The sequence below is a fragment of the Gracilinanus agilis genome, chromosome 6 (genome assembly GCF_016433145.1).
Source record: "Gracilinanus agilis isolate LMUSP501 chromosome 6, AgileGrace, whole genome shotgun sequence".
Lineage (NCBI taxonomy): Eukaryota > Metazoa > Chordata > Mammalia > Didelphimorphia > Didelphidae > Gracilinanus > Gracilinanus agilis.
In genome coordinates, this window is record NC_058135.1 from 271,489,746 (window position 1) to 271,516,457 (window position 26,712).

At 48.7% G+C, this 26,712-nt stretch overlaps 2 protein-coding genes across 2 annotated transcripts in view; one reads left to right on the forward strand and one right to left on the reverse strand.

Annotated features, from left to right (window-relative positions):
- The first annotated feature begins 655 nt into the window (after positions 1-655).
- On the forward strand, positions 656-10,498 carry F2 (coagulation factor II, thrombin). The gene is made up of 14 exons (XM_044682326.1): positions 656-764; positions 1,318-1,481; positions 1,605-1,629; positions 1,918-1,968; positions 2,442-2,547; positions 2,643-2,779; positions 4,773-5,081; positions 5,743-5,865; positions 5,969-6,095; positions 7,376-7,543; positions 9,290-9,463; positions 9,564-9,742; positions 9,888-9,958; positions 10,226-10,498. The coding sequence occupies exons 1-14, from the start codon at positions 686-688 to the stop codon at positions 10,367-10,369; spliced, it is 1,857 nt and encodes a 618-aa protein (XP_044538261.1). The 5' UTR covers positions 656-685; the 3' UTR covers positions 10,370-10,498.
- Positions 10,499-14,390: 3,892 nt separating this feature from the next.
- The window catches only part of CKAP5 (cytoskeleton associated protein 5), an 80,826-nt gene continuing 68,504 nt past the window's right edge, over positions 14,391-26,712 (reverse strand). The window contains exons 42-43 of the mRNA XM_044681475.1: positions 16,113-16,264; positions 14,391-15,740 (exon numbers count right to left, since the gene is read on the reverse strand). Coding sequence (XP_044537410.1) covers positions 15,495-15,740; positions 16,113-16,264 — 398 coding nt within the window. The 3' untranslated portion in view covers positions 14,391-15,494. The remainder of the gene's footprint in view (positions 15,741-16,112; positions 16,265-26,712) is intronic.

Genomic DNA, 26,712 nt, shown 5'->3' on the forward strand with positions numbered 1-26,712 from the left:
CTCTTTTCTGCTTCGCCCCGTTCCACACCAATCCTCCCATGTTTCATGTGTAGTAACTTTTTAATGGCATTTTTCAACCTATTATATCTGATGGCATAGAAAGAGCACTAGGGTGGAAGTCAGGAGGCGGATTCGAATCTGGTGTTACTCCCCTCGACGAGCACCTATTAGGTGCTTACTGTTTGCCGGGTACTCTAGGAAGGACGGGCCACAAGGAGCCCAACACTGAATAAGTCACTTCAGCGCTTGGGGCCTCAAGCTACAGAGGCACGAAGGGAGGGCGCACAAGTAGAGGTTCTCCGAGGCTCTTTCCAGCCCCCGTCCACTGGCCCGCTCTGGCCCCCGAGAGGCGGGCAGGGTACGCGGATAGCCCCGGCTTCCAGGCAATGGGGTAGAAAGTACTGACTCTGCCTGGGCCCACAGTCCGTACCGGGGGCGTCCTAAGCACCAGCCCGGTCCGTGACTCTGTCTCTGGGCCGACACGACGGGCATCGGCGGCCGGGCGACGTGCCACGAGCACAGATCAGGAGCCAAAAGCGGGGGTGGGCAGGGGCAGCGGCTGTCCCTCTAGCCCTGACCCGACGACCTCTCCCTGCTGATTTCTTCATGTTGGTTCAACATTAACCCGGAGGGGCCAGGACGGCTGGCCTGCGAGCCCCACGTCCACAGCTTCTCCGCAGGCACCATGATGGGCGTGCAGGGCCTGACCCTGCCCGGCTGCCTGGCCCTGGGAGTCTTGCTATGTCTCGTCCACTGTGAGCGCGGTAAGGACCCCGTGGACACGAGGGCTCTTTGGGGGTGGCCGGGGGAGAGGCGGCCGGAGCAGCCCGGCAGGAAACACGAGACCGGCAGAAACTGGCTCCCGTCGGAAGGGAGAAGAGGAAGACCCGGGGAGGCGAAGGGGAGCTTTGTCGGGATGGCGTCGGGCGCCTCTTTGTGGAAGGAGGTGGGGGTCGGTCTGGGTCGCCCTCCAGAGACAAGCAGGACAAAGAGGGAGTGTGTTGGGAGGGGGCGGGAGGACCCGTCAGCATTAGGGCTCGTGTCGGTTCAAATCCTGGCCCGCTCCTGGCGTGGCGTCCCCGCTCTGGGCCCTTCCGCCCTAAGTTTCCTGGTCTGTAGACCACCGGCCGGCCACACCAGGTGAGCCTTCCAAGCCTTTCCACACCTTAGTCCTGCGATTGTGGCTTCTCTCCGGCCCCGGACCTCCAAGGAGGGCCCTCCCAAGAGAGGGGCTTAGTTCTGGGCCTCTCCGGGCTGGCCCTACCTTTTGGGGGCTGCCAGTTCGCCCCCACCCCCAGCCCTCCCTCCCCTCCATAGTGTTCCTAGGCCAGCAGCAGGCACTGTCTGTGCTCCAGAGAACCCGGCGGGCCAACAAAGGCTTCCTGGAAGAAATGCGAAAGGGGAATCTGGAGAGGGAGTGCATGGAGGAGGTGTGCAGCTACGAAGAGGCCTTCGAGGCCCTGGAGTCGGTCCCCGTGGCGGTGAGAAGGGAGACCCCAGCAGATAGGGAGTTTGGGGTGGCACGGAGCAAGGGAAGGCGTGGGGGATGGAGGCAAGGCCCCCCGGCTCTCCCAGCCCGTCAGCACCGGCCTCTGTCGTTACAGGTTGAATTCTGGACCAAGTACCAAAGTAAGTTCGATAAGCAGGGGAGAGAAGGTGCACACTTAGCCCAGGATCTCCTGGTCACAAACGGGCATCTTCTGACCTTGCATCTCTCAGTGGGGATAGCCCTGCCCACCCCACCCTATTCCTCCTTTCAATCCCAGCCCTGGCCCGGAGCAGATGCCCCAGGCTCTCTGGGGCTCAGGTGCTGGGGAGCCAGCTGGTGCCCTACCCAATGCCAATGGAGACTCAGAGGCCACCTGGCGGCCAGCACCCCATCCCTTGCTCCCATGGACATTTCTGGCTCTTTCCTAGTTTGCGAATCTCTGAGGCCATCCAGAGTCACTTTCGAGGCCTGCCTACAAGGTGAGACGGAGTAGAGCATGCCTGGACCGTGGGGTCCTGGGCCGGAGGGCAAAGCCAGCTGGGGAGAGCGGAGAGCTGTGCCCGCGAGGAGGAGGAGGAGGAGGAGGAGGAGGAGGAGGAGGAGGAGGAGGAGGAGGAGGAGGAGGAGGAGGAGGAGGAGGAAGGGAGCTAGTCGTGGGGCAGAGCTCTGACCGAGCCATAGGGCTGGGCCTCGGAGTAAACCAAGCTGGACAGAGGGGAGAGCCAGACCTTTGGGGTGGGGCTAGGCCAGGAGCTACGAGGAGAGCCAGGGAAGGGCTTGAGCCATGGCGACAATGGGGGGTTAGTTATTATTATGAATTTGGCGCAGGGAACAGGGCCATCCCCAGGACACGGGTGAGTGAAGAGGATCAGGGAGGGACCAGAGCAGGCCCGAGAACGAGCAGTGTCCGGTGGGGGCTCAAGGACCCTAATCTGGAGCTCGTCTCTGATAGGGATTTGTGCAGCGGGCATAGGGATGAATTACCGTGGAAACATCTCCGTCACTAAATCTGGGATTGAGTGCCAGCTATGGAGAAGCTTCTACCCACACAAGCCAGAGTGAGTGTCTCCTCCTTCCTTCCAAACCCACGGCCAGGGACAGCCCCCTGGTATTCCGGCCTGCCTCGCCAAGGCTGAGCGCTTTCTCATTTCAGACTCAACTCCACCACACACCCTATGGCCGACCTTAAGGAAAATTTCTGCCGAAATCCAGATGGCAGCTCCACTGGGCCCTGGTGCTACACCAGCAAACCTACCCTGCGGCGAGAGGAGTGTAGCATCCCCATCTGTGGTGAGCCCTAAAGGCGCTGGAGGGCAGCTGGGGGAGACGGGGCAAATGGCCCCAACGCCTTACCCTGGGCTGACTTGGTGAGCTCGCTGTAGAGCAGTGCTTCCCAGACTGTTTTGGCCTACCGCCCCCTTTCCAGAAAAAAGGTTACTTAGCCCCCTGGAAATTAATTTTAAATAATTTTAATAGCAGTTAATAGGAAAGAAAAATGTACCTGCGGCCATCACCGCCCCCCTGGATCGCTGCACCCACCAGGGGGCGATGGCGCCCACTTTGGGAATCACTGCTAGAGCATCCTAGACAGGTGTCGAGGCAGAAGAACCCTTAGAACCATCTGGCCAAACCCCTCACCTTGCAGAGAAGGAAACAAGCCCAGGGAGGGCCACACCTTGCCCTGGAGTAAGTGGCAGAATCCCCAGGCAAAGGCTGGACTGATGGGAGGCAGAATCTGCTTGCTCCTTCCTTAGGCATCCTCTCCTCTGAAGCTCGCTCTCTCCAGATCTCTTACCCAGTGCCCACATCTCAGCTCTGGAGTCATTCTTCCTCTCTTCTCCAGGCACTGGCTGCCTCACCGGCCTTCTTCCTTTCTTCCCCACTTTTGCCTTTGGGGTCTTTGGCCCAGGAGCCGACACCCCACAACTTCCCCCCCACCCCCTGTCCTGATTCATCAGCATCCTCTAGAGCAGGGGTCGGCAACCTTTTTGGCCGTGAGAGCCATAAACGCCACATTCTTTAAAATGTCATTTCATGAGAGCCGTGCAGTGCTCACAATGCACTTCTGTAACAGCGCCTGAAAAAAATGGACTTTATGGCTCCTGCAGAAAGAGCCCTCTCTGGCCCTCAAAAGAGCCAGATATGGCCCGAAAGCCGTACGTTACCGACCCCTGCTTTAGTAGCTCAGGATGGCCACACACTACCTAGACTGGGAGCTGGGAGCTGGGAGCTTGGCGGGAAACATTTGGATTACTGTACTTCGAGATGGCTGGTTTCCTTTGTAATCCTCAGCATCTTGTCATGATTTAAAAACAGCATCCTCAGGAAGGCTCGGTAGGCTTCTCCAGACCGCCCGCCCACCCAAGGGGTCCAGGACACACAAAGTGGGTTAAGACTGTCTGGCCTACATTGTGTCATGGCTCACGTGTTTCTGCTCCATCAATACTCACCCCCAATTCCCTTCTCTGATCTTCTCTCTCCACCCCAGACCCATTTGTCATCTTCCCCGAGACCTCCACTCCATTCCTCAGCCCTTTGTCGGGCCCATGGCCCTTCTCTGACTCCATTTTGCTCTTCCCAATCTCAACTCCACACTGGCCTTGTGCTCTCCAATGCTTCCCAAGCTCAGCCAAATGCCAGCCCTGGGTTCATCCTTCTTTCTTGGATCACCAAACCACTGGCCTCAGCTAGGCTCTTGCTGCGGCAAGGGAATCCTTAGCATCCCCTAGCAGCCATGGCACTTGCCATAGAGACTGCTTCCAAGTCCTCTTGGATTGTCTTTCTCCTCTACTCTTCGATATCTTCCTGTCGACTGGCTCCATCCCTGCTGCCTACAAACATCCTCGTCTCCCCCATGCTAAAACAAAACCCCCCAAACCCTCAAGATCTTACTATTCGCAGTTTCGTTATCTATATATTTTTATTTTATTTATTTTATTTTTTGAAAATAACCCTTACTTTTGTAGTATCAATTTCAAGACAATGAAGTGGCATGGGCTAGGCAATGGGGGTTAAGTGACTTGCCCAGGGTCACACAGCTAGGAAGTATCTGAGGCCAGATTCGAACCCAAGTGCTCCTGACTGCAGGCCTGGCTCTCTATCTACCATGCTACCTAGATATCCCTGTTTCATTATCTATAAAATGAAGGCATTGGACTCAGTGGTCTCCAGGGGTTCTAAATCCGTGATTTTCTGACTTCTCTTGGCTGCTTCTCCCGGGCTTGGGTACAGAGCACACTCTCAGGAAACTGTCTCTGATGGATTGATTTCCCAAATGCTTCAGGAGGGGACGGCTTCACTGTGCCAGTGACTTCAAAAAGGCCCAACGAGTTGGATCCAAGGAACTCACAGCCCTGCATCCCTGATAAGGGCCAGAAGTATCAAGGAAACCTTGCTTCCACTCTCTCGGGGAGCCCCTGCCTGCCCTGGGCCTCAGAGCTGCTGAAGCCTCTTCTCAAGGAGCAGAATTTTGACCCTTCTGTGCCACTGGTAGAGAATTATTGCCGAAACCCAGATGGCGATGAGGAAGGCCTCTGGTGCTACGTGGCTGGGAACCCCATTGGAACGGAGTATTGCCAGGCCAACTACTGCGGTGAGCCCAGGGCTCTGGGGTGCTCTGGGGCAGGTACCCTTAGGGGAGCCACGAGCTGACGATTTAGGCAGATTAAGGTGGCCTCCAGAAATCAGCACCCCTGGGCACCATGATGCCCTGAATGGCTCAGCGTGAGCCAAGACTTTGGGTAGAAGATGGGGCCTGAGACTCTTGGCCCCATGGGCATCTTTCAGGAACCCTTGGAGCTTAGGAGAGGTGGGAAGTGGGGAAAGGGATGGGGGAACAGAGGATGACCCAGGTGAGTAGACTAGCTGTGGGAGAAAACTCAGGATGGGAGAATTCCTGGGATTCTAGACCATCAGAGCTGGAAGGGTTTCAGAACCCAAAGTCACACAGGATAGGAAGTGGCCCAGTCAGGTCTTCTCACTCCAAATCTTGTCCTCTTCCCATGTCGCCATGCTGCTGCCCAGTTCACTCCAAGGGTTCCCCTTGTGGGCTGGCACAAGCTAGGGAACTTTGCCAGGATGCACTTCTTCACCAATAACCACTGGGCAGCTGGTGTGTACGAGCAAAGCCCTGAGCATGGCATGGGGGGAATCTAAGATAGGTAAAGCCTCTACCTTCTGCCTGGAGCCTGGGGGAGGGACGCAGCAGGACTGGGGAGCTCAAGGCCTCCCTGCACTGCCCGTCCTGCCCCCAGAAAGCCCTGAGGATGAGGTGGATGAAGACCTACAGCCGGAGCCAGAGACCATCGATGGCCGGACCGCAGTGCAGGAATACCAAGTGTTCTTTAATGAGAAGACCTTCGGTTCCGGAGAAGCAAGTAAGGCAGAGAGGCCAGAGGAGGGTCTGGCACAGATCAGGGGGCCAGCAGGCAGGGGGGCCTGTGTGGCCCCCAGACCAATGCCACTCCTCTGGCTTTGCAGGCTGTGGCATTCGGCCCCTGTTTGAGAAAATAGGCCAGACGGACAACAATGAGAAGGAACTGCTGGACTCTTACATAGGCGGGCGCATCGTGCATGGAAATGATACTGAGTTGGGCACTGCTCCCTGGTAAGACCCAGCCCTTCCTCCCTATGCCAGGAGGTCTGAAGGCCTGTCACCCTCTCCTCATTCTCCCAGGGATTCCCTGATTCGCTGGTTCTTTCCCTGCAGCGCCTGCTCCAAACCTACCTATGCCAGGGGATTGTGAGACTCCGATGAGACGGGAGCCCAAATCCCATTGCACACCTCCGAGTGTTCTATAAATGCCTGGATGTTATTATGGTTATTATTATTACTGTTATCATATTCTCCTCACCCTTGAGTCTAATCATCCAGTCTGCCATCTTATGGGCCTATTGGCTTTTCCTTTGGGGAGATTATATTTCCCACCTCCAATCCATTGCAAAAGCTGTGCTCCCTGCCCGGGAATGTGTCCTTCCTTGTAGAACTCCCTGGCTTCCTTCTAAGAACAGCCTAAGCACCTCCTCCTACAGGGGAAGCCCTTCCGGACCCCAGAGTAGACTGGAATACCACCCCCCAATTGGCCCAATGGCTAACCCATCGTAGAGACTTAATGCCTGCTGGGCGGATCGGAGGCTGAAGCGGGCAGCCCAACACCTTCGTCTCCCATCTCTTTCCCTTCACGCTCTTCAGTGAGACTCATCCTTCTCTCTGTGTCCTTAACCTTAACTCCCCAGGAGAGACGAGGACCTTGCCCAGGGGCCCTCCCTTCTCTGGATCCCTCTCCGCTGCCCCTTCTTCTTCTTTTTTAAACCTTTACCTTCCATCGTAGAATCAATACTCTGGTAGTTCCGAGGCAGAAGAACAGTGAGGCCTGGGCAATGGGGGTTAAGTGACTTGCCCAGAGTCACCGAGCTAGGAAGTGTCTGAGGCCAGATTTGAACCCAGGATCTCCCATCTCCAGGTCTGGCTCTCTATCCATTGAGCTGCCCAGCTGCCCTCCTCCCATTCTTTCTCTTCTCTTCACACATCATAGAATTCAGGATTGGAGGAACCAACCTCCTGGGCCACCCCGTTCTGCCTGTGGCTCCTCTTTCAGACCAGTTCCAAACCCTTCTCTCTGCACATTCTCCTCTTCATGCACTTTATTTCTGGACTCAGAACACAGGGGTTCAGGTCTGAGCTCAGACACTTTCTAGCTGGGATGATAAGCTTTCTGACCTCAGTTTCTTCATCTGTAAAACAGGGCTAATACTATGTCTGCTGCCTGCCTCCCAGGGCTCTTTTCAGGATGGCGTTTTGAACCCTTTAAAGGAGTCTGTAGCGCTTGGTGCCAAGGGCAGAGTTCTGGCTGTGACCGACTCCAGGTTCCCCTTTTTGTTTCCCAGGCAGGTGATGCTTTTCCGGCAGAGACCTCAGGAAATGCTGTGTGGAGCCAGCCTCATCAGTGACCGCTGGGTCCTCACCGCTGCCCACTGCATCTTCTACCCGCCCTGGGACAAGAACTACACAGTTCAGGACCTGCTAGTGCGCATCGGGAAACACCAACGTGCCAAGTATGGAGCAGGGCTGGGGAGTGGGTGCGGGCAGGGCAGCCTTCCTGGAAGGGGACGCCCCTAGCCCATGGAGAGCCAGGCAGAGGGCTGCCGTGGGGGAGCAGTCCTTTCTGAGGGAGGGCTGTAATCCAGCAAGAACTCTTTGGAGTGTGGTAGCAAGAAGAGTGTTGGACCCACATTCAGGAGACCTGGGTTCAAATGCTGCCTCAGATGCTTCCCAGTCACACTCATGAGCTGCTTCGCCATTCTGAGCCTAAGTTCTCCTCTGTAAAATGGGGATAACACTTGTCGTCTCATCCATAAAGCCTCGTAGAAAGGGGAGGCATGTTTATTGCTCCAGGGGTGTCTAGGATGCAGTGGTCCCTTCAGTGCCCAGCACAAGCCATCTTTGCCTTTGCTGTCAGGGGACAGAGTGGGACTCCTAAGTGATCTCTAAGGTTTCCTTCCTTCCTTCCTTCTTTCCTTTTCCTTTCTTTCCTCCTTCCTTCCTTCTTTTCTTTTCCTTCCTTCCTCCCTCCCTTTTTCCTCTGTGTTCTTTTTCTTTCTTTCCTTCTTTCTTTCTTTCTTTCCTTTCCTTCCTTCTTCCTTCCTTCCTTCTTCCTTCCTTCCTTCTTCCTTCCTTCCTTCCTCCCTTCTTTCTTTCCTTCCTTCCTTTTCCTTTCTTTCCTCCTTCCTTCCTTCTTTTCTTTTCCTTCCTTCCTCCCTCCCTCCCTTCCTTTTTCTTTCTTCCCCTTACTGTCTTGGCATCAATTCTAAGACAGAAAAGCCATAAGGTCTAGGCAATTGGGGTTAGGTGACTTGTCCAAGGTCACACAGCTAGGAAATGCCCAAAGCCAGATTTGAGCCCAGGACTTCCCCAATCCAAGCTTGGAATCCTATGCACTGTGCTCCTGTCTGGGATCCTGTGACCCAGCTGGACCCACCCATCCTTGGAGATGGCCTCATGGTCTCTTTCTGCTCTCCCTCCTTCTCCCATCTTGTCCCCCCTGATTATCACTCCTGGAGCCTGGAAGAGCCTGGCAGGGGCTCTGGGCTCCTCGGGGAAGATGGTGTTCCGGGGACGGACCACTGCAATGGCCCTTAAAGATCTAGCCCCGTGTCCTCGGTTCCAAAGTAGAAATATTGGTGCCTGGGGTAGATGCCGCCGTCACTCCCAGGAACACCCACTCCTGACGAAGCATTTGAGTCAAGCCACAGCCGGCAATGCCCGTCTCATCAGGTGCCTCGAGTTGCGCCTCTGAGGAGGGGGAGCCCGGCTGCCCCCTCTGTCCGGCTCTCTCCTCCGGCCAGCTTCAGGGGAGGCGACGGGCCTTCGTCCCGGGTCTCTGAACGTTCTTCTAAAATGTGCTCGTCTCGCTTGTTTTCACGACGAGGCCTTCGCTTCCTCCCTCCGACTTCCCCTCGTCCACAGGCCCAAAGGGGAGCGAAGCCCCCGTCACGAGCCGCGTGTTGGTGGGTCCCCTCCGGCCTCTTGTCCCTCCCTCGCTTGGAAAGGGTCCGAATGAAGCCGAGCCCCGCAGCCGGCATCGTGGGCTTCCCCGGAAGGGGGCCGAGTCCAGTCCAGAAGCCTTTCTTAGGCCCTTCTCGGGGCCAGGCGCCAGGCGTGTCGTGGGGCCTCCCGGGGGTTCTCGGGCTAAGGAGGGGGCCGGGGACAAAGGCCTACGGAGGTTCGGGGAGGGGGACGTTCTAGGCTGCCTTCTCGAGAGGCCCTGAGGACGCGCTTCCCTCCCGGTGGGCTCTGGGCAGGTATGAACGCACCATGGAGAAGATCGCCAAGCTGGAGAGGATCATCATCCACCCCAAATACAACTGGAAGGAGAATCTGGATCGGGACATCGCCCTGCTGAAGCTCAAGAACCCCATCACCTTCACCGACTACATCCACCCCGTCTGCCTGCCCTCCAAGGAGATGGTGCAGAAGTACAGCCTTGGGCCGGGGCGGGGGGCCCCCCGGAAAGGGCCGGGCTGAGGCCCGCCGGCCTCGGGGCCTACATTCGCTCTCCGGCCTCCTTTCTCCCAGGTTATTCCTGTCCGGGTACAAGGGGAGGGTCACCGGCTGGGGCAACCTGAAGGAGACCTGGACCTCCACCAAAGAAAACCTGCCTGAAGTCATGCAAAAAATCAACCTGCCCATCGTGGAGAAGGACGTGTGCCGGGCCTCCACCCGGATCAAAATCACAGACAACATGTTCTGTGCAGGCAAGTTTGGGGGGCGGACATGGCCGGGAAGAGGTTCGGGGGGCAAAGTCTATTCAGCAGGGGGGGAGGGAAGGGAAGGCCCCAGCCACGTCTGTTCAGGCATCCTGGGGGACAGGCCGGGTCTGACCCGTCGCCCCCTCCCCAGGGTACCCACCTGGTGCAGGGAGACGAGGTGATTCTTGTGAAGGGGACAGCGGGGGACCTTTTGTGATGAAGGTGAGAAATGGGTGTGTGGAAAAGCGCCGGGCTGGGAGGGGGCCCTGGACCGATCTAGAACTAGGCCGGCGGGGCCGGAGCTTTGGCCCAGGGTTCCGGCATCGTTCTAGGGTGCTCGGCACGCCTCAAGAGAGCTCATTCCCGTCCCCCTCCTCCCCCATCTCCTGTGCAAGAACCACCCCGGATGGCTGCATTGCTGGTGTGGGCTGGGGACAGGCAGGGAGGATGGAGGCCCCCCGAGACATCCTCGATCCTGTTTTCTTTAAGAACCCTTTTGACAAACGCTGGTACCAAATGGGGATCGTGTCCTGGGGGGAAGGCTGCGACCGGGACGGGAAATTCGGCTTCTACACGCATGTTTTCCGTCTGAAGAAATGGATACAGAAAGTCATCGACAAGTTTGGAGGTTAGGGGCCCCGGCGTGGGGCCCCCCTCCCCAGAAAGGAGCATGAACTGGAGCCCCCCGCGACGGAGGAGAGTTTTGTGTTGTTTTGTATTTCTAAGATATCTATTTCCCAATAAAAGTATTTCCTTCCACGAGCTCTGGCGCCTCCTTCTCACGCTCGGCCCTCAGCCCAGGCCCAGAGAGCTCCCAGAGGGGCTGCCCAGGATGGCTAAGAGCCGGGCCATGGGATAGAGCGGTGATGGCGAGCCTATGGCACGGGGCCAAAGACGGCATGCAGAGCGCGCTGTCGTCCCCCTCCCCCTCCCCCAGAGGTCGTTACTAGAAAGGCGAAAGGACTGGGGCAGAGAGGCTCCGTTCCCCCCTCCACATGCGCCTCTCGTCCCCCGCCCCTCGGCCCAGCAGCCAATGGAACGCTTCCTCCCTTCCCTGTGTGTGTGGGGGGGGGGGGAGAGAAAGAGAGAGACAGACACAGAGGCAGAGACAGAGAGGGAGAGAAGAGGACAGACAGACAGAAATAGAGAGACACACAGACAGACAGAAACAGAGATAGAGTTTGGGGAGAGGGAGCTGAGCCACAGGAACACATTGGAGTCAGGCTTGTCCCCTGGCTGAAGAAGCCTCTCCAGGGACATTTCCCAAACCCCCCATTTTCACTCCTGCCTGGGAATGGGTCCTGCTGGGACCACTTTGCCTTTTTACGCCGAATGCTGCTGAACTGGGGTTCTTTCTTCAGTTGGGAGAATCGCTGTGCCGTCCCTCAGGCGTCTGATGAAGGGGTGGCCCTTCTCACCAACGCTGACCCCCGCCACATGGAGCCTTCCTGGATGAGCTGCATTTTAAGGACTGGAAAATGCCTTTACCTGCTAGCCACCTTCGGCATCTGGACCCTGGGAAGTGGCTGTTATCAGTTTCCTCATCTTACAGCTGAGGGAACTGATAGCGAGAAAGATTAGAGCACAGAATCACTTCCCAACTGGACCCAGGATCTTCTCTCCTTGGCTGCTTAGTTAGGAATCAGAAAAGGAATTCTAATGTATGCATCTGGAAAAATGTGAGTCTTAAAGGCCATCAGAGAGGACAAGTGAGCCCGGTCTGCCTGGACTGAAATGTCTGTTCCTGGGTACTTGGGGCATTGCAGGTGGAGGGGACGAGAGGACGGATGTCGATGTAGGTTTGCTCTCCTCCTGCCAGGTCTCCAGGGGAGAGGTTCTGGGTTCTGGGTTCTGGGTTCTGGGTTTGGGCTACCAGGTATTTTTCATTGGAGATTTGGATAGAGTTATCAGTGCCACATTTGTCCAACCTGTAAAGGCCACTGTGCCGAGAAGCCGAGCGAACACAGCGGCCCAGAGAACTTAGGAACATCTCGGCAGGCCAGACGTGGGGCTGAATCTGAGACAGGGAAGCCCTGAAGTCCCTGAGCTTTCATAACTTCAGAAGTAAAAGTTAAATTAAACTTCTCTCACACTTATTTTGCATTGTGGAATTGTGAATGACTTAATCTTTCTTTTAAAAACTGGTTCCTTCATTCTGTCTTAGACTCAAGAAAAGGATCAAATCCAAGGCAGAAGAGCAGGAAGAGCTGGGCAATTGGGAATTAGGTGACTTGTCCATGGTTACACAGCTAGGAAGTACCTGAGGCCAGATTTGAACCCAGGACCTCCCATCTTCAGGCCCACCTAGCTGCCCCAAACAACTTCATTATTTTATTTTTTTTAAACCCTTAACTTCTGTGTATTGGCTCCTAGGTGGAAGAGTGGTAAGGATGGACAATGGGGGTCAAATGACTTGTCCAGGGTCACACAGCTGGGAAGTGTCTGAGGCTAGATTTGAACCTAGGACCAAACGACTTTAATCTTAAAAAGTTGTGGCCCCTGTCTTTCTGCATGGCACGTGGGCCAGTTTCTGGACAGAACTTTCTCCAGTCTGACCCAAACTGTGGTGGGATAGAAGAGGTCCTTTGGCTTGGCCACTTGGGTTCCCAGTTCTATTTGACTGTTTTCTTGTGGGGTTGTGTCCAAACTGTCCCCTCTGCATCTAAACCTTTGGAGACTTCGCAAAGGCCCTGAGGAGCAGCCAATGAGTTTTTACAAAATTCATAGTGATCACAATGAAATATTTAAAAATTTTAATTGCTAAATCTTTAAAATGTTTATGTGAATTGTAGCATTTATGCCAGATGGGGTCTGGAGTTAGGAAGACTGGAGTTCCAATCCAGCCTCAGACTAGCTGTGTGACCCTGGACAAATCACCTTCCCTGCCAGCCTCAATGATCTTCAATTTGCCCCAAGAGAAATCCTTCCAGTCCCATTCCTCCCCATGTCCTGTACAAGAACGACCCTGGGTGGCTGGATTGCTGGCGTGGACTACGGATAGGCAGAGAGGATGGAGGCCCTCCCCCACCCCCAGACATCCTCATTCCTGTTTTATGAACCCTCTTGACAAACGCTGGTACCAAATGGGGACCCATCACCAGTGTCTGGGGGGGAGGCTGCAACTGGAGCGGGGAAATACAGCTTCTGTGTTTCTTCAATGGGGTCAGTGAGGGCCCTCCACGCCCTCAGGCTGTTGAGGCTCTACTGAGATCCTATAAAGCACTTAGCACCGTGGCTGGTGCCCATGCCAGCTCCTAGCGTTGGCTGCAGGTCTTGGGCTTTTCCCCACCTCAAACCCAAGTTTGCCTTGTTGCTGCTCCTGGACCTTCAAGGGCCACACAAGTCTAACCACTCCCATATCTGACCACAGGGACAGCCCTCTCTGTCCACCCTGCAGGAGGGCTTGAGGCTGGAGGCTGAAGGGCCTTGTTTCCATGGATAGTTGTTGAAAGGGGCCCAGCAGAAGAGCTGTCCTGCCTGGGAAGACACCATCTCCCAAGGCAGCCTCTCTCCCCTCCACCTGGGGGCTAATTGTTGAGAAACTTGGCCCAGGGGGCAGATAGAGCTGGGGACTGGGAGTCCCCTCAATTCCAGTCTTTGCCAGGAAAATCCCAAATGGGGTTACCAAGGTTGGAAAGGACTGAAAAACGGATTTATAATGTCAGATCCCTGAATGAGGACTTGGTTTCCTGTCCCTTCCCACAAGTTAGGTTAAAAAGAGATGAGTTGGGGGGGTGGGGTGTTAGGTGGCTCCGTGGATTGAAGGCCAGACATAGAGGCAGGAGGTCCTGGGTTCAAATCTGACCTCAAGATACTTTCTAGCTGCAAGTCCTTTAACCCCACTGCCTTATCCTTGCTGCTCTTCTGCCTTGGATCTAGGACTAAATGTTGATTCTAAGATGGGCGGTAAGAGATTTTTTACAAAAAGAGAAAGAATCAGGCACAGTATTCTTTCAACCTTTGACTCTGACTTTATCAGATAGCCCTGAGCTAAAGAAATGGGATGTCACAGTGTCACGGCCTAGCCTAACCTTTTAAGTCACATTTTACAAGAAATGGAGGCAGCCAAAGGACTCAACTTGCCCAGGTTTAAGAGTAGCATCAAAGTGGGATTTGAACCCAGGAAGTTGTCTGGGTCCCTTTGATCCTCCAGAAGCAGCCCTGTATCAAGAAGCCCCAGCTCTGACGTGATGGCCCCCTGCAAGCCAGGGGACCCAGAGAGTAGGCAGAGGAATTGCCTGCCTCCCGGGAAGTGGGGGTGCCCCTATGAATGTCAGATGAGGTTGGGAAGTCTGGGGGGGCCTTCCTTCACTTGATCCGAGCCCCCCACCAGGGCCAGCTCCCTCCGTGCCTGGTTCTCAGCCAGGGCTGAGGACCAGCGTGTGGCCCGTTCGAGTGTCCAATTCTACTTCTGCCCCAAACGGGGGCTCCCACTGAAAAACCAGCAACTCAGCTAACTGGGCTGCTGAGCACACAGAGCACGACAGGGTAGCTGACAAAAAGGAGACGCGAAGCCCCGTGAGGTAAGGATGGCTGCTCAGGGCTGGAAGGTCCAGTGGTGGGAGCCCCCAGCCTACGTCAGACCCTGGACTATCGCTCGGATCCTCATGTCACAGGCATCTCCTCTCACTAAACCAAGAACACATGCATCAGCTGCTTTTGAACCGGTCTTCAGTCTCATTTATTCTGATTTCAGTGCTGGGGAGGGCTTACAACACTCCTTAGATAAGAACTGACGGCTTCCATGGACAGTAGCCTCCCCGGGCGGAGGCCATCCTCCTGCCTGCTGGCCCCCAGGCAGCGTGAGGCGAGGTGACCAAGATCCCTAAAGAGCCGCTTCCAAGGCTGCGCCGAGGTTCTTGGGGTGCACCCTCTGGGTGACACCTAAAGGATCCTGAGAACCGCCATTTCTCCTGATGGCACCCTGGCACTGTCCCGGGACTAGGGGCAGATGGCTAGGTAGTGGGACGCCCAAGGACACGCACGGAGCCGAAGTCACCAGAGGATCCATCATCTGCAGATAAGGTGAACCGGGGCCAGAGCCGGGAGCTCCCGATGAACTCCATCCGTGCGAGCAGCCCCTGGAAAGCCGGCGCGGGAGCGAGGAGCAGCCCCTAGCAGAGGGGAGGGAGCTTCCCGGCCCCTTCAGGAGTCAGGGCGCCTGGGCGTGCGTCCTGTGTCCGGGAGCCAGGGAGGAAGCGGCCCGTCGACCTCAGGCTGGCTAAGCCCCGGCTCTTCCAGGTGACGGGGAGCTCCACCTTTCCAACTGCGGGGTTGGTTCTTGGTAGACAGTTAGAGTTAATGCAAACTTTATTTACAAAAGACACTTAAATTAGCTTTATCATGCCATGCGTCCATACAGAATAGACCGACCCTTTAGGGTTACAGAGGAGAGCTCACAAACTCAAAGGAAAACCGCTAAAGAGTTTCTAATAGTCAAGAGCTAGGAAAGAGAGAGTCAACTTTACAAATCAGAGCAATTAAAAAAAGAGATGAGGACACGGTCTGAGCGGAGCGAAGGGGGCTGTTTACAAGTCTGTACACTAAACTAATACACAGACGTCTTCTATGGGCAGGACGCTCACGGACAGAAGCAGAGTATGTACAGAGAGACTTGTGCCACGGCGACGCGATCCTCCCCCAAGATCCGCAGTTTTGTACATCAAACCAGTCTGTATGGCCTAGGCTTGGGCAAGGCTGCTTGGAACTATGAAGACTTCTAGTGGAGTAAACCAAAGCCGGGGAGCGCGGGAGGCCTTCATTTGCGACTGCTCTTTATTCTCTCCAGTCTTTTTTTCAAGTCATCAATGTTAGCAGCTGTGGAGGACGAGGACGACGAGGAGGTGGCGGCCGAGTGCATCTGGTTGGAATCCAGGTCGAGGTGCTGGTGCTGTTCCCGGGATTCCCGGAGCTGAGAGAGCTTACTATGGAGCATGTCCGTAGAAGAGGCCACTGCGGGCACCGCCGGTTTGGAGAGCAAGGTCAGCGAGGGCCTGTCGTCTTGCTAATGGGAGAAGAACATACAGATTCTCAGCAACAACCTGCACGATGTGGCAAGGATGGATACCCCATCCCAGTCCAATTGTGGTTGTTGTTTGGCCGTTTTGGTCATGCCGGACCCCTTGACACCCCATTTGGGGTGTTCTTGGAAGAGACACTAGGGCAGTTTGCCATTTCCTTCTCCAGCTCATCTGACAGATGAAGAAACTGAGCCCAACAGTGGAGTAAGGGACTTGCCCAGGGTCACCCAGCTAGTAAGTGTCTGAGGCCAGATTTGAATTTACAAAGATGAGTCTTCCTGACTCCAGGCCTGACACTCTGTGCATTATAGCACCTCCTACCTGCCCCTCCAGCGCAACCAAAAAGCCGCTTTTACCTTGGTATTCTCTAGCCCACAGCGCTGCCGCAGGATCTTCAGCCTTTCCAGGTAGACAGAGGGTCCCACCTCTTCCCCGTTTGTGTTTCCCACAGAGGACACTGTGCTTGTAGGAGTAGGGACACACGAGACCTCCATCTGAGGAGAAATCCCTAAAGGGGGAGGAAGCCCGAGATACAACAGTCAGACAATCCACCTCCTTGTGAGCACCCTCAAGCCAGTTCATGAACAGCCTGTCCTTCAGATCCCCACAGGGAGGCTTATCTAGTTCCCCAGGCTGCAAAGGCCGCAAAGGCACATGCATGGAGTCAGGACAGAAAAAGATGGTCCACGCAACTTAAAGAGAATTCTCAAAGACTCACTTCTGGAAAGGACATCTTTTACTCCTAAAACCTGGAGCCTTAGGTTAGGCACTGTAGTAATGTTCTAGCGACAAGACCTCAGGAATAAGCTTTGGTTGTTAACGAAGACCAATCCATGCAAAGAACATAGATATTTCGGCCTGTCAAAGTTCTTGCGATTATATTAATGATAGGACTTTCAGGATTGGGGCAGAACCTTAGGTATTTGGAGAAATAGAGATGGTTTGGAAAACTGAGAAATTAAGAGGAATTTGCATTGAAAATTATAACACAGACCCAAAATCCCAAGAGAAGGGTCCATTCTGAGGGGAACTTTGGGGAGAAGAGCAGAAATGTTTGATGAATATCTTGTGAAGATGGAATTACCTCTCCCCTATTTATTCTTTAGATTTTAGCCATCAGGAATGTATACACCCCACCCTGCTTAAGGATTAAGTGGCTTTAAATGGTGGGGTGGTCTATGACCCAGGTGTGCTAGGGAGGACAAGTCAAAATAACTGACTGCCCCCTGGGCAGTCCAGAGCGGGGTTAAGGCTTCTATTTGTCCACGAAGAACTGGAGGGTTGACACAGAAGTGATGCAAAGAATTGTCTTTTAAATATGATGGTAACTTCCTGTGAAGGGGATTTTGCTCTTTGAACTTGGCCTTGGAAGAGCTCGGGCTTGAGACCTCAGACTGCTTCCTTTTGGACTGCCACATGGGTGAGTAAAAGGCTGACTCCCTTTCCTTGGCTTTTCTGGAGGCATTAGCCTCCGAAGAGGCCTCTTGTCTTGAAGGAGGCCTCATGGCTAGAAGCCTTGTTTAATTAACCTCTTTGCCCCCCTTTGCTGGCGCCTCTGAAGCCCTACCTGGTTCGGACCTTTGTACCAGGCTGGAGTAATTCTCTCTCTCTCTCTCTCTCAAATCTTCCTTACTTTCACCCTTCCTATTTGTAAATAAACTATCATAAAAGTCATTCTGACTTGAGTCTTTCATTTGGAATTGAGTAATCAATTTCCGGTGACCATTACTCTTAAATATTCAGTCCAACCATAATTTTTACCCCTTACAAGTAGATGACCACATCAGTTGTGACTAGTACCCTCAATCTATCTAAATTTTCTCGACTTTTCCTTGACTTTTGTTACTATCCCCAAATAAGCTTTTTAATAGCTTGTTTTGGGTTTATGATTCAAAGCTACCAGACAAAGTGACTTCAAACATTTCTTCTTCTTTTTTCTCCTTAAAATTAAATAGAACACAGCGTTTTAAATCTTAGCAGCCTTTTTAAATCTTAGAGCCAGGGCCCTGAGGCCTCAGCTGGGGAGGCTCTGTTTCTAACCCCTACTTCAACTCAGGGAACAAACAACCCAATTAGCAGACCCTCAGGTTTTCACCTGGGTGGGGATTCTATCTTTCAGCTACCTCAAGCAGGCTGCTTTGTTTCTCAAAAAAGAACAAACAAAAAACCCCAACAACAACAACAAAAAACTAGCTGTGAGGGCCACACCTGGGGAAATGCTTCCACTCCTTCTCAGAGGGGAAGCAATCCTGCTCCACACTCAAAACAGAATTCCATCTCACAGCCAAAAACCTCCTAAAAAACTGAAGAAAGCTACTGAGCTTAGCTTAATTGGGTTTTATTGGGGAGAGTGATTATTAAGCTGAAATTAATAAAATTTGAGTTTTGTTCCAATCCTGGAAGTCTGCTTTTCTTTTTTCCAAGACCCACATGTCTGTAGTTTTAAAAATTTGAGTAAAAAGTAAAAACATGGGGAGGCCAGCTAGAAAAAAAAATGGTGTTTTTTGCCCAAAGAGGGAAGAATATGGTTTTAGCGGTTTTAGCCTGCAGGGGAAGGAGAGAAAAACTCTATCAAACCATTAAATTAAACTACTTGCTGCAACTCAGCCTCAGGCTAAAGGCTTTGTTTTTTCCATAGGCACTCACCCCAGAAACTTAATTGGATTAAGGTTCCTCTAACAAAAGGACCACACCCCAACACCTAGCCAAGGAAAAATCCTAGCTCATGCCATCTACAGACAAAAAGTAAAATTACAAGCAATTTAACAATTAACTTTTTAAAAAATGTGGTTAGAACTATAGTTAGAAATATCTTGAATCCATAAAACTACATTACCCAAACTTCCTTTCTGTATCAGCTAGAATGTTTTTCCTTTTGTCTATGTTTGCGAGGTCATGTTATTGTATAAATTCTGAGGCTCTGCCTCATTCTTCCTTTTTTGCTCTTGCGAGTGAGCTGGGTTAGTACATTTTTAGTTTTTTTGTTAGTTTATTATTAATAAAGATTCATAAAATATAATGCTTAGTTCTTGTATATTAATTTTAAACTCCACAGAACCATTGAACAGCTTAGTAAATAACTGGGTTTTGTTATAAGGAAAAGAGTAGGAGCAGGAACTGCTGCCAAAGCAGAGGCAGGAAGGTTCCAGAATTTACGGAAGTGATAGGGCTTAAGATCGGTGCAACCTAGGAATCAGTATGTTCCTAGGGAAAGGAGATCTGGAGATCAGAGATGTCGACTCTGCAATAGAATTGTACACATTGGGAGAGATTGTCATTTTAGGGGACAATTCTCCAGACAACTAAATAGAAGCAATGGATAAAATAGATATAATAATGGATGGAGACAAAATAATAATAGCAATACTTATCAAAGGCAGAATAATGTAAATAATTGTCCTAACACTTGTTGCCAAGGAGTCCAGGCACCTGATCTTAATACAATGCAGGAGTGGGTGAGATCAGGAGAAGACTGAAATATAGTCAAATAGTGAGTGGTGAGAAGGGTAATCAGAACAAAGAGGCATGTTCATTATGAAAGTGTACCCGGGGTTCTCAAGTATTTGGTGAATCAATAGAAAATGGATTTCAGATTAATGATAGTGAGAGTAATGAGGACAAAGTTAATGAACCTGTAAATAATATAAAAGAAAGAAATGAAAATGTAATGTTAATAAATGTGAGGAAAAAGAAAATTGTGATGTAAAAATAGTTGAAAATTCTAATGATTTTGTAATAATGGAAAAGAATGATGTAGAATGGATAAGGTAAATGTGATTGTAAATGAGAACAATGATACTAAGATAGAGGTTAAAGGGACGAATGAGAGTAGTGAAAAATCTGATGAAGGTGATAAAGATGTAAAATCCTGGGAATATCATGCAAGTCAAGCAGATGTGTTTGGATGGCCAGGAAATGATTGAGATTTTTACTGTTACTGTGTTAGCTCCTGTGCTGGAGACATTCCAACCACCAAATGGTACAGAACCACATGTGTCTGGTACAGACCAGATTTGTGATCTTCTGGTTAACACAGGAATGGGTAAGTCAGTTTTGCAAAGTTTTCCTGAAAAATGTAGAGCTGTTAGAACAATGGAAGTAATAGGTGCTACTGGAAAACCTCAGAGAAGCCAAATTACAACCTAAAATGATTACTTATTATTATCTGTGGAACATGCCAGAATGCCCAATGAATCTGTTGGGTAGAGATTTATTGTGTAAATTGAGGGTGATGATCCAACATACTCAAATTGGTGATGTTTCATTATATCTACCAGAAGAATCTCTGAAAGCCTCTTCCTTGCTTTTCTTAGATTCAATGAGTACAGAGGGTGACTTAGGTTCAGTTTATCCAATACCTGAGGATATTCCTAAGGATCTTTGGTCAAAGTCTTTTACAAATGTAGGTTTTATTGAAATTAGCAGCTCCAGTCAGGGTGAGGACTAAGGGAAGACCAGTTCCTTGTGTACCTCAATATCCCTTGACTACAGAAGCAATTGAGGGAATTAGATCAATCATAGAATCCCTAATCCAACAAGAGATTATCATACCTTGATTCTCAGAATTTAATACACTGATTCTTCCTATTAAAAAGCCAAAGTTGGATGAGAATGGCAGACCTGTATTTTATTTTATTCAGGATTTAAGAGCCGTTAATGATTATGTAATCAAAACTCATCCTGTTGTACCAAGTCCAGCTGCTATAATTTCTTCCATTCCAAGCCAGGCAAGATATTTCACTGTGGTAGACTTATGCTCAGCTTCCCCCCCCCCCCCCAAACCTATATTTATGAGGATTCTCAAAAGATCTTTGCTTTTAAATGGGAAAAGACACATGGACCTGGACTCATCTACCTCAAGGGTTCACAGATTCACCAATCCAATTTTCACAAATTTTAAATAGAGATCTTAAAAGAATAAAATTCAAGAAGAATAAGTTGGTGCATTTTTGTGGAATATATTCTTCTTGTGTCCCCAAATGCAAAAGTGTGTCTTAGGGATAGGAAATGTATAAGCGTGGGCATAAGATCTCCAAGGCAAAATTACAATGGGTTTTGCCTTGAGTGCAATATCTAGGTTTTGTGTTATCTGAGGGTTCAAGAAGTATTACACAAAAAAGAATAGCTGATATACAAAAACTGAGTGCTCCAAAGACCAAAAAGCAGCTCAGAGCTGTTCTTTTAACAACTGGGTTCTGTAGATAGTGGATACCTGGTTATAGTGAAATAACAAAATGTCTTACAGATTTAACCAGGCACACAGAACCTGAACCTCTGAAACTTAAGCCTGAACATCTGTAAGCCTTCACTAAGCTTAAAGAAGTCATTTTATCTGCTCCAGCTTTGGGTATCCCAACCTATTCTAAGCTATTTCAATTGTTTGTTAATGAGATCAAGGGAATTGCTTCTGGGGTACTAACACAGACTTTGTGACAAAGTTATTGTCCTACTGGACATTACAGTTGTCAGCTTGATCCAATAGCTGCAGGTATCATACCTTGTCTAAGGGGGGTAGCTCCTGCTGCTGCTGTGTCCATTGACTGTATACTATTCACATCATATAGAAGCACTAATGAGAAAATTTTGTACTCAAGCTTATTCAGTCAAAGAATTTCTAAGTATGAAATTCTTTTCCTGGGTAGTGAGAATATCCAGTTAAAGAGGTGTAATGTATTAATTCCAGTTATGCTTCTTCCTGATCTACCAAAGAACAGCGAACCATAACATGATTGTGTGGAAGTAGTAGATCTAGTGGATATGCCTAGGATGGATTTGAAAGACACTCCTATTGAAAATTCAGACTTGGTATTTATTCACTGATGGTTCTTCATATTTGTGTAATGGAGTTCAATGTACTGGTGGTACAGTGGTAACAGAATTTGAGATAACATATATCACACAAATATGTAAATAGATATGTACATATATGTAAATAGCATGTATTATAGTTAGGGTTGAAAAATTGTATTAAGAGTATGAGTATGTATATTATATATATGTAACGTGTAAATATTGGGTATACATATATGGATAGCATACATGTATATATTGTGTGTATAAGGTATGTATCATCTGTATATATAAAAATTATGTATGTAGTTAAAATCTGATACTGATTAAGTTTTTTACATAGGATAGTTAGATACAGTTCTATGTAAAACTTCAGTTTTGTGTAATAGGAATAAGGTTTTAATTTAGACTAAGATTGTGTTAAATTTTCATCTACTTTTGAATATATTTTGCATAAGTAAGTTTGATTGAATTGTTTTAACTTTTTTTGTAAAAATTTATGCAAAAACTTGTGTTAATTGTACTTTTTCAAAATTTTCTATTTATATATTACAATAATAATAACATTTTTCTGAATTAGTTTATAAGAGTAGTATTTTATAATTTTAATGTTTCACGTGAAGTTTTGTGTTTGTATTTCTATTTTGATATTTTTTGCTTTTGCACATGTTTGTTTTGTACTTTGAACTTTGTAACGTTGTTCATTGTATAAATTTCCTTTTAACTTTCCTTGATTTGAATCCCTGAGAGAGTAAGGTAGTATTAGAAAGGATAAGATAGGTGAGTGCAGAATGTTTATTATTATGGGTAAGATTTAGTTTAGGTGAGATATGTTTGTTGTGTACAAATACCAAAATATTGTTTTCAACACTATTTTGGCTTTGTGCAAAGGGGGGGGGGGAAGGAAAAGAGCTAGAGTAGGAGCTGCTGCCAAAGCAAAGGCAGGAAGGTTCCAGAATTCTAGGGAAGTTATGGGACTTCCTCTGAGAGACCGTTAAAGAAGGAAGTTGAGTGTGTCTGAACTCTTGGGGTGGACCTAGTGAATTTGACATTTCTCCCTCTCCTGTCGCTGTCCTTTGGATCAAACTACTTGTTCCTGTGTTTCTGTGTGTATCTTGTTGCTGCTGACTGATAGAGAATCCAAAAGATCTGCTTGTTATACGGACAGACATCTGTCAGTGAGACCCTTTTCCCTTTAGTCCTGTTCCTGCTTTCCTTCAAATCTTACCACCTCTGTTCTTCTAAAGGGAAAATTTGGTTAGTGAAGGGTATTTATTGTAGGAACTGAGATTTTTAGGTCAAGAGGTAATTGATAGTGCAGATACTAACTGGCAGAATATAACAACTATATTTGGTGGGGAGGTTAATTTATATTAGTTAGATCATCCCAATTCCCTTCTCTTCCTTCCCTTAATTAAATAAACCTGTTTAATATCATTTGGGTATCTAGTAAGCTTTATCCTGTTGACCTTCCCAAACCTGAGCTTCTGGTCCTAACATTCATTCCTTGACTATCTAAAATTCCCTATACCACCAAGTATCTAATCTAGATACTTAATTCAGTTTTCAACAGCATAACCAAATTTAAACAAACATTGTTCCTTATCTATTTAAATTGGCTCATAAGCCTAGAGAACATAATACAATGGATATATTCTGCACTGTTCCTGGGTGTGATTGTGATAGTTGGATGTGGAGAGTTTTATCTCTTCCTCTCTCCATAGAGACTTGATAAATACCCTAAGTATACTAGAGATGCAAATAAGAGATTCATCTCTGCTTCTTCATGCACAATGCATTTCCTGTCCAACCCAACCAACTGGCTTTTCTACTATTCAACAAATTGTAGAGCTAAAAGCTCACCTCCAGTATAACTCAAGCCAACTGGAAAATATAAAGGAGAGTTATGGGGAGATGTACTGAAAAGGACTTTAAAAAAACCCCAGAGTAAGAGAGATTTATCTCTTCCTATCTCCTCATTATCAGAATCCCTGTCCCACCCTGTCCTACAAAATTCTACTCCTCCTCCTACTCAACTTATCCCTCCCCCAGTCCCTGCTGCTGGTCCAACCCCTCCCCCTACACAACCCTTTCCTCTCCCTATCCCTGCTGTTTCCCTAGCTGCTCCCCAATTCATTCCTTCCCCAGTGCCTGATACCTCCTATTCTTCCTATTTTGCCCCAGCCCCTTCCCCACTTCATTTTCCATCCTACTCCTAACTCTCATCCTTCTGACCCTCCCTGCCCACAATCCTTTCCCCTCAGCTTACCTACTCCTCCCCCTCCCCTTACCTGCCCCATTGGAAACCAAACAAGGAGCCTAGAGGCAGGAACATAAAATAATTCAGCTAAAAGTGTATTCCCCTTAAGGGAAAAGTACCTACCTTCAATAAAAACGGGGATTTGGCGTCTATAAAACACTATTTACCCTTTAACTGTCAAGACTTAAATAGATTCAAAGAAGATATCCCATCTTTCAAGGAAGAATGGATTTTAATTGTAAAAAAAATTGGAAAAGTATAAAAAACTTTTGACCCCAATTGGATGGATGTTCAAAATCTATTAGAAATGTTTCTGACAGAGAGAAAAATAAAATCATCCCTCTTGTCAATCAGAGGCAAGATAGGAGAGTAATTCATTGGCCAACTGAAAATCCAAATTGGAACTTCAATATTGAAGCAGATTACACAAAACTATACCAGGCCAGAGAAGCATTATTGACAGCTATGAGAGCTTGCTCTGATAGACCTGATTCATGGTCAAAATTCAAAAGGATCGTATAAGAAATCGATGAAACTCCCTCTCAGTTTATGGACAGACTTATTGAGATGGGAAACACATATATGGACTTTGGTTTGTCCAGAAAAGAGACTATTAGACAAATATGTAGACAATTTGTTAAGAATGGTGGTACAGTGGGCAAAGATTACTTTAAAACTAGCTGCCCAAACTGGGACTTTATGGATCTTGGGGAATCGAGGAGTGTTAGCAGTCTATGTTTTTAAGGGATGTTCACAAAAACATGAGGAAAACAGTGAATCAGTGGAGGCTGTAAAGAAAATAAAATGCTAAAAGAAAAACTGAAAAATCAGAGAGAGACCATAGCCCCTTTGCATGAATCCACAAATCAATCATTAAGGAACCTCATGTTACCCTAAAAGTGGGAAATTCATAATATAATTGTTTATTAGACACTGGAGTATCTAGATCAGTCCTGGTGAGTAAACCAGATGAAAACTTTTAACTCTATTGGCTCTCTAAATATGTATTAGGGGTATCAGGAACACCTCAAAAGGTCCCAAAACTTTCTCCTTGCATGGTTTGCATGGGCACCTAACTGTAGAAAATTCTTTTCTTTTAATGCCTGGATCCCCCACAAATTTGCTAGGAAGGGATCTATTATGTAAATTTAAAGTGACAATAATTTGTGCTCCAGACAGGTCTATGTCATTAGAATTACCTGAGGAACTTTTATTCATTCATTCATTCATTCATTCATTCATTCATTCATTCATTTATTTGCTTATTTATTTATTTTATTTTATTTTAAACCCTTAACTTCTGTGTATTGACTTATAGGTGGAAGAGTGGTAAGGGTAGGCAATGGAGGTCAAATGACTTGCCCAGGGTCACACGGCTGGGAAGTGTCTGAGGCCGGCTTTGAACCTAGGACCTCCTGTCTCTAGGCCTGGCTCTCAATCCACTGAGCTACCCAGCTGCCCCCCTGAGGAACTTTTAAATTTGCTTCCTGTACTTCTCTCAGAGAGCCAGGAGGTGAAAGAGCCTCCCACCTTTGAAATCCCAGCTGATATCTCCCAAGTCTCTCTGGGCCACATCATCTTCTGATGTTGGCCTACTTAAATCAATTGTTCCTGTTCAAATCAAAATAAAAGGAGGTCCAGCTCCCTCCATTCCTCAGTATCCCCTATCAAAAGAAGCAACTGAAAGAATCATCCCAGTAATAAATTCATTAATTGAACAAGGAATAATAATTCCATGCAAATCAGAATATAATATGCCTATTTTACCTGTTAAAAAGTCAAAAACAGGTCCATATGGAAAAGCCCAATATCAATTTTTCTAAGATTTAAGGGCTTTAAGTAATTATGTCATAAAAACACACCCTGTGGTTTCAAATCCAAACAATAATTTCCTCTATTCCCAGTACAGCCACTTACTTTACAGTAGTGTGCTTGTGCTCAGCCTTTTTTTCAATTCCTATTCATGAGGATTCCAGAATATATTTGCCTTTACCAGGAAAGGTTGCCAATGGACTTGGGCCCGTCTACCTCAGTGGTACATGGAAAGCCCTACCCTCTTGAGCCAAGACACAGATAAAATAAAATTTAAAACAGTAAGTTAATTAAATATGTGGATGATTTGCTCTTGACCTCACCAAATGCCACAGCATGTCAAGAAGATAGTAAACATCTTTTAGAATTACATAAAAGAGGCCACAAGACCTCAAAGGCAAAGGTTCAGTGGTATCTCCCTAAAGTGGACTATTTAGGGTTCATTTTAACTGCTGGTGCCCGTTCTATTTTTCTTAACTGCATTGAAAATGTTCAAAAATTGAGCACTCCTACCACTAAGAAACAGTTAAGAGCTATTTTAGAAGCAACAGGGTTTTGTAGACAATGGATCCCTTGCTATGGGGAAATTACTAAGCCCCTTACAGCACTATCAAGAGATTCAGTCCCTGAACCACTTAAATTAGAGCCAGAACACCTGTCAGCTCTATCAAATCTAAAACAGGCAATCCTGTCTGCCCCTGCTCTAGGCATCCCAGATTCAAACAAGCCATTTACTTTGTATGTACATAAGTGGAGAGAGGTAGCTTCAGGTGTTTTTAACTCAAACTTTGGGACCTTCCCAGCGCCCAGTTGCTAATTATTTGGCACAGCTGGACCCAGTAGCTTTAGGAGCACCATCATGTCTTAGAGCTGTAGCTACCATAGCTTTATTAGGAACAAAAACTGTTGATCTAATATTGGGATGCCCATTAACAATTATGTGCCCACATGAAATAGAAGCATTGTTCCTAAGGCACAGAACATGGGCATTTTCTAACCAAAGAATTACAAGGTATGAAATAACCATATTAAAAAATAAAAATACAACTCTTAATCCTGCCACCTTGCTTCCTGATTTACCAGTTTCAGGAGAA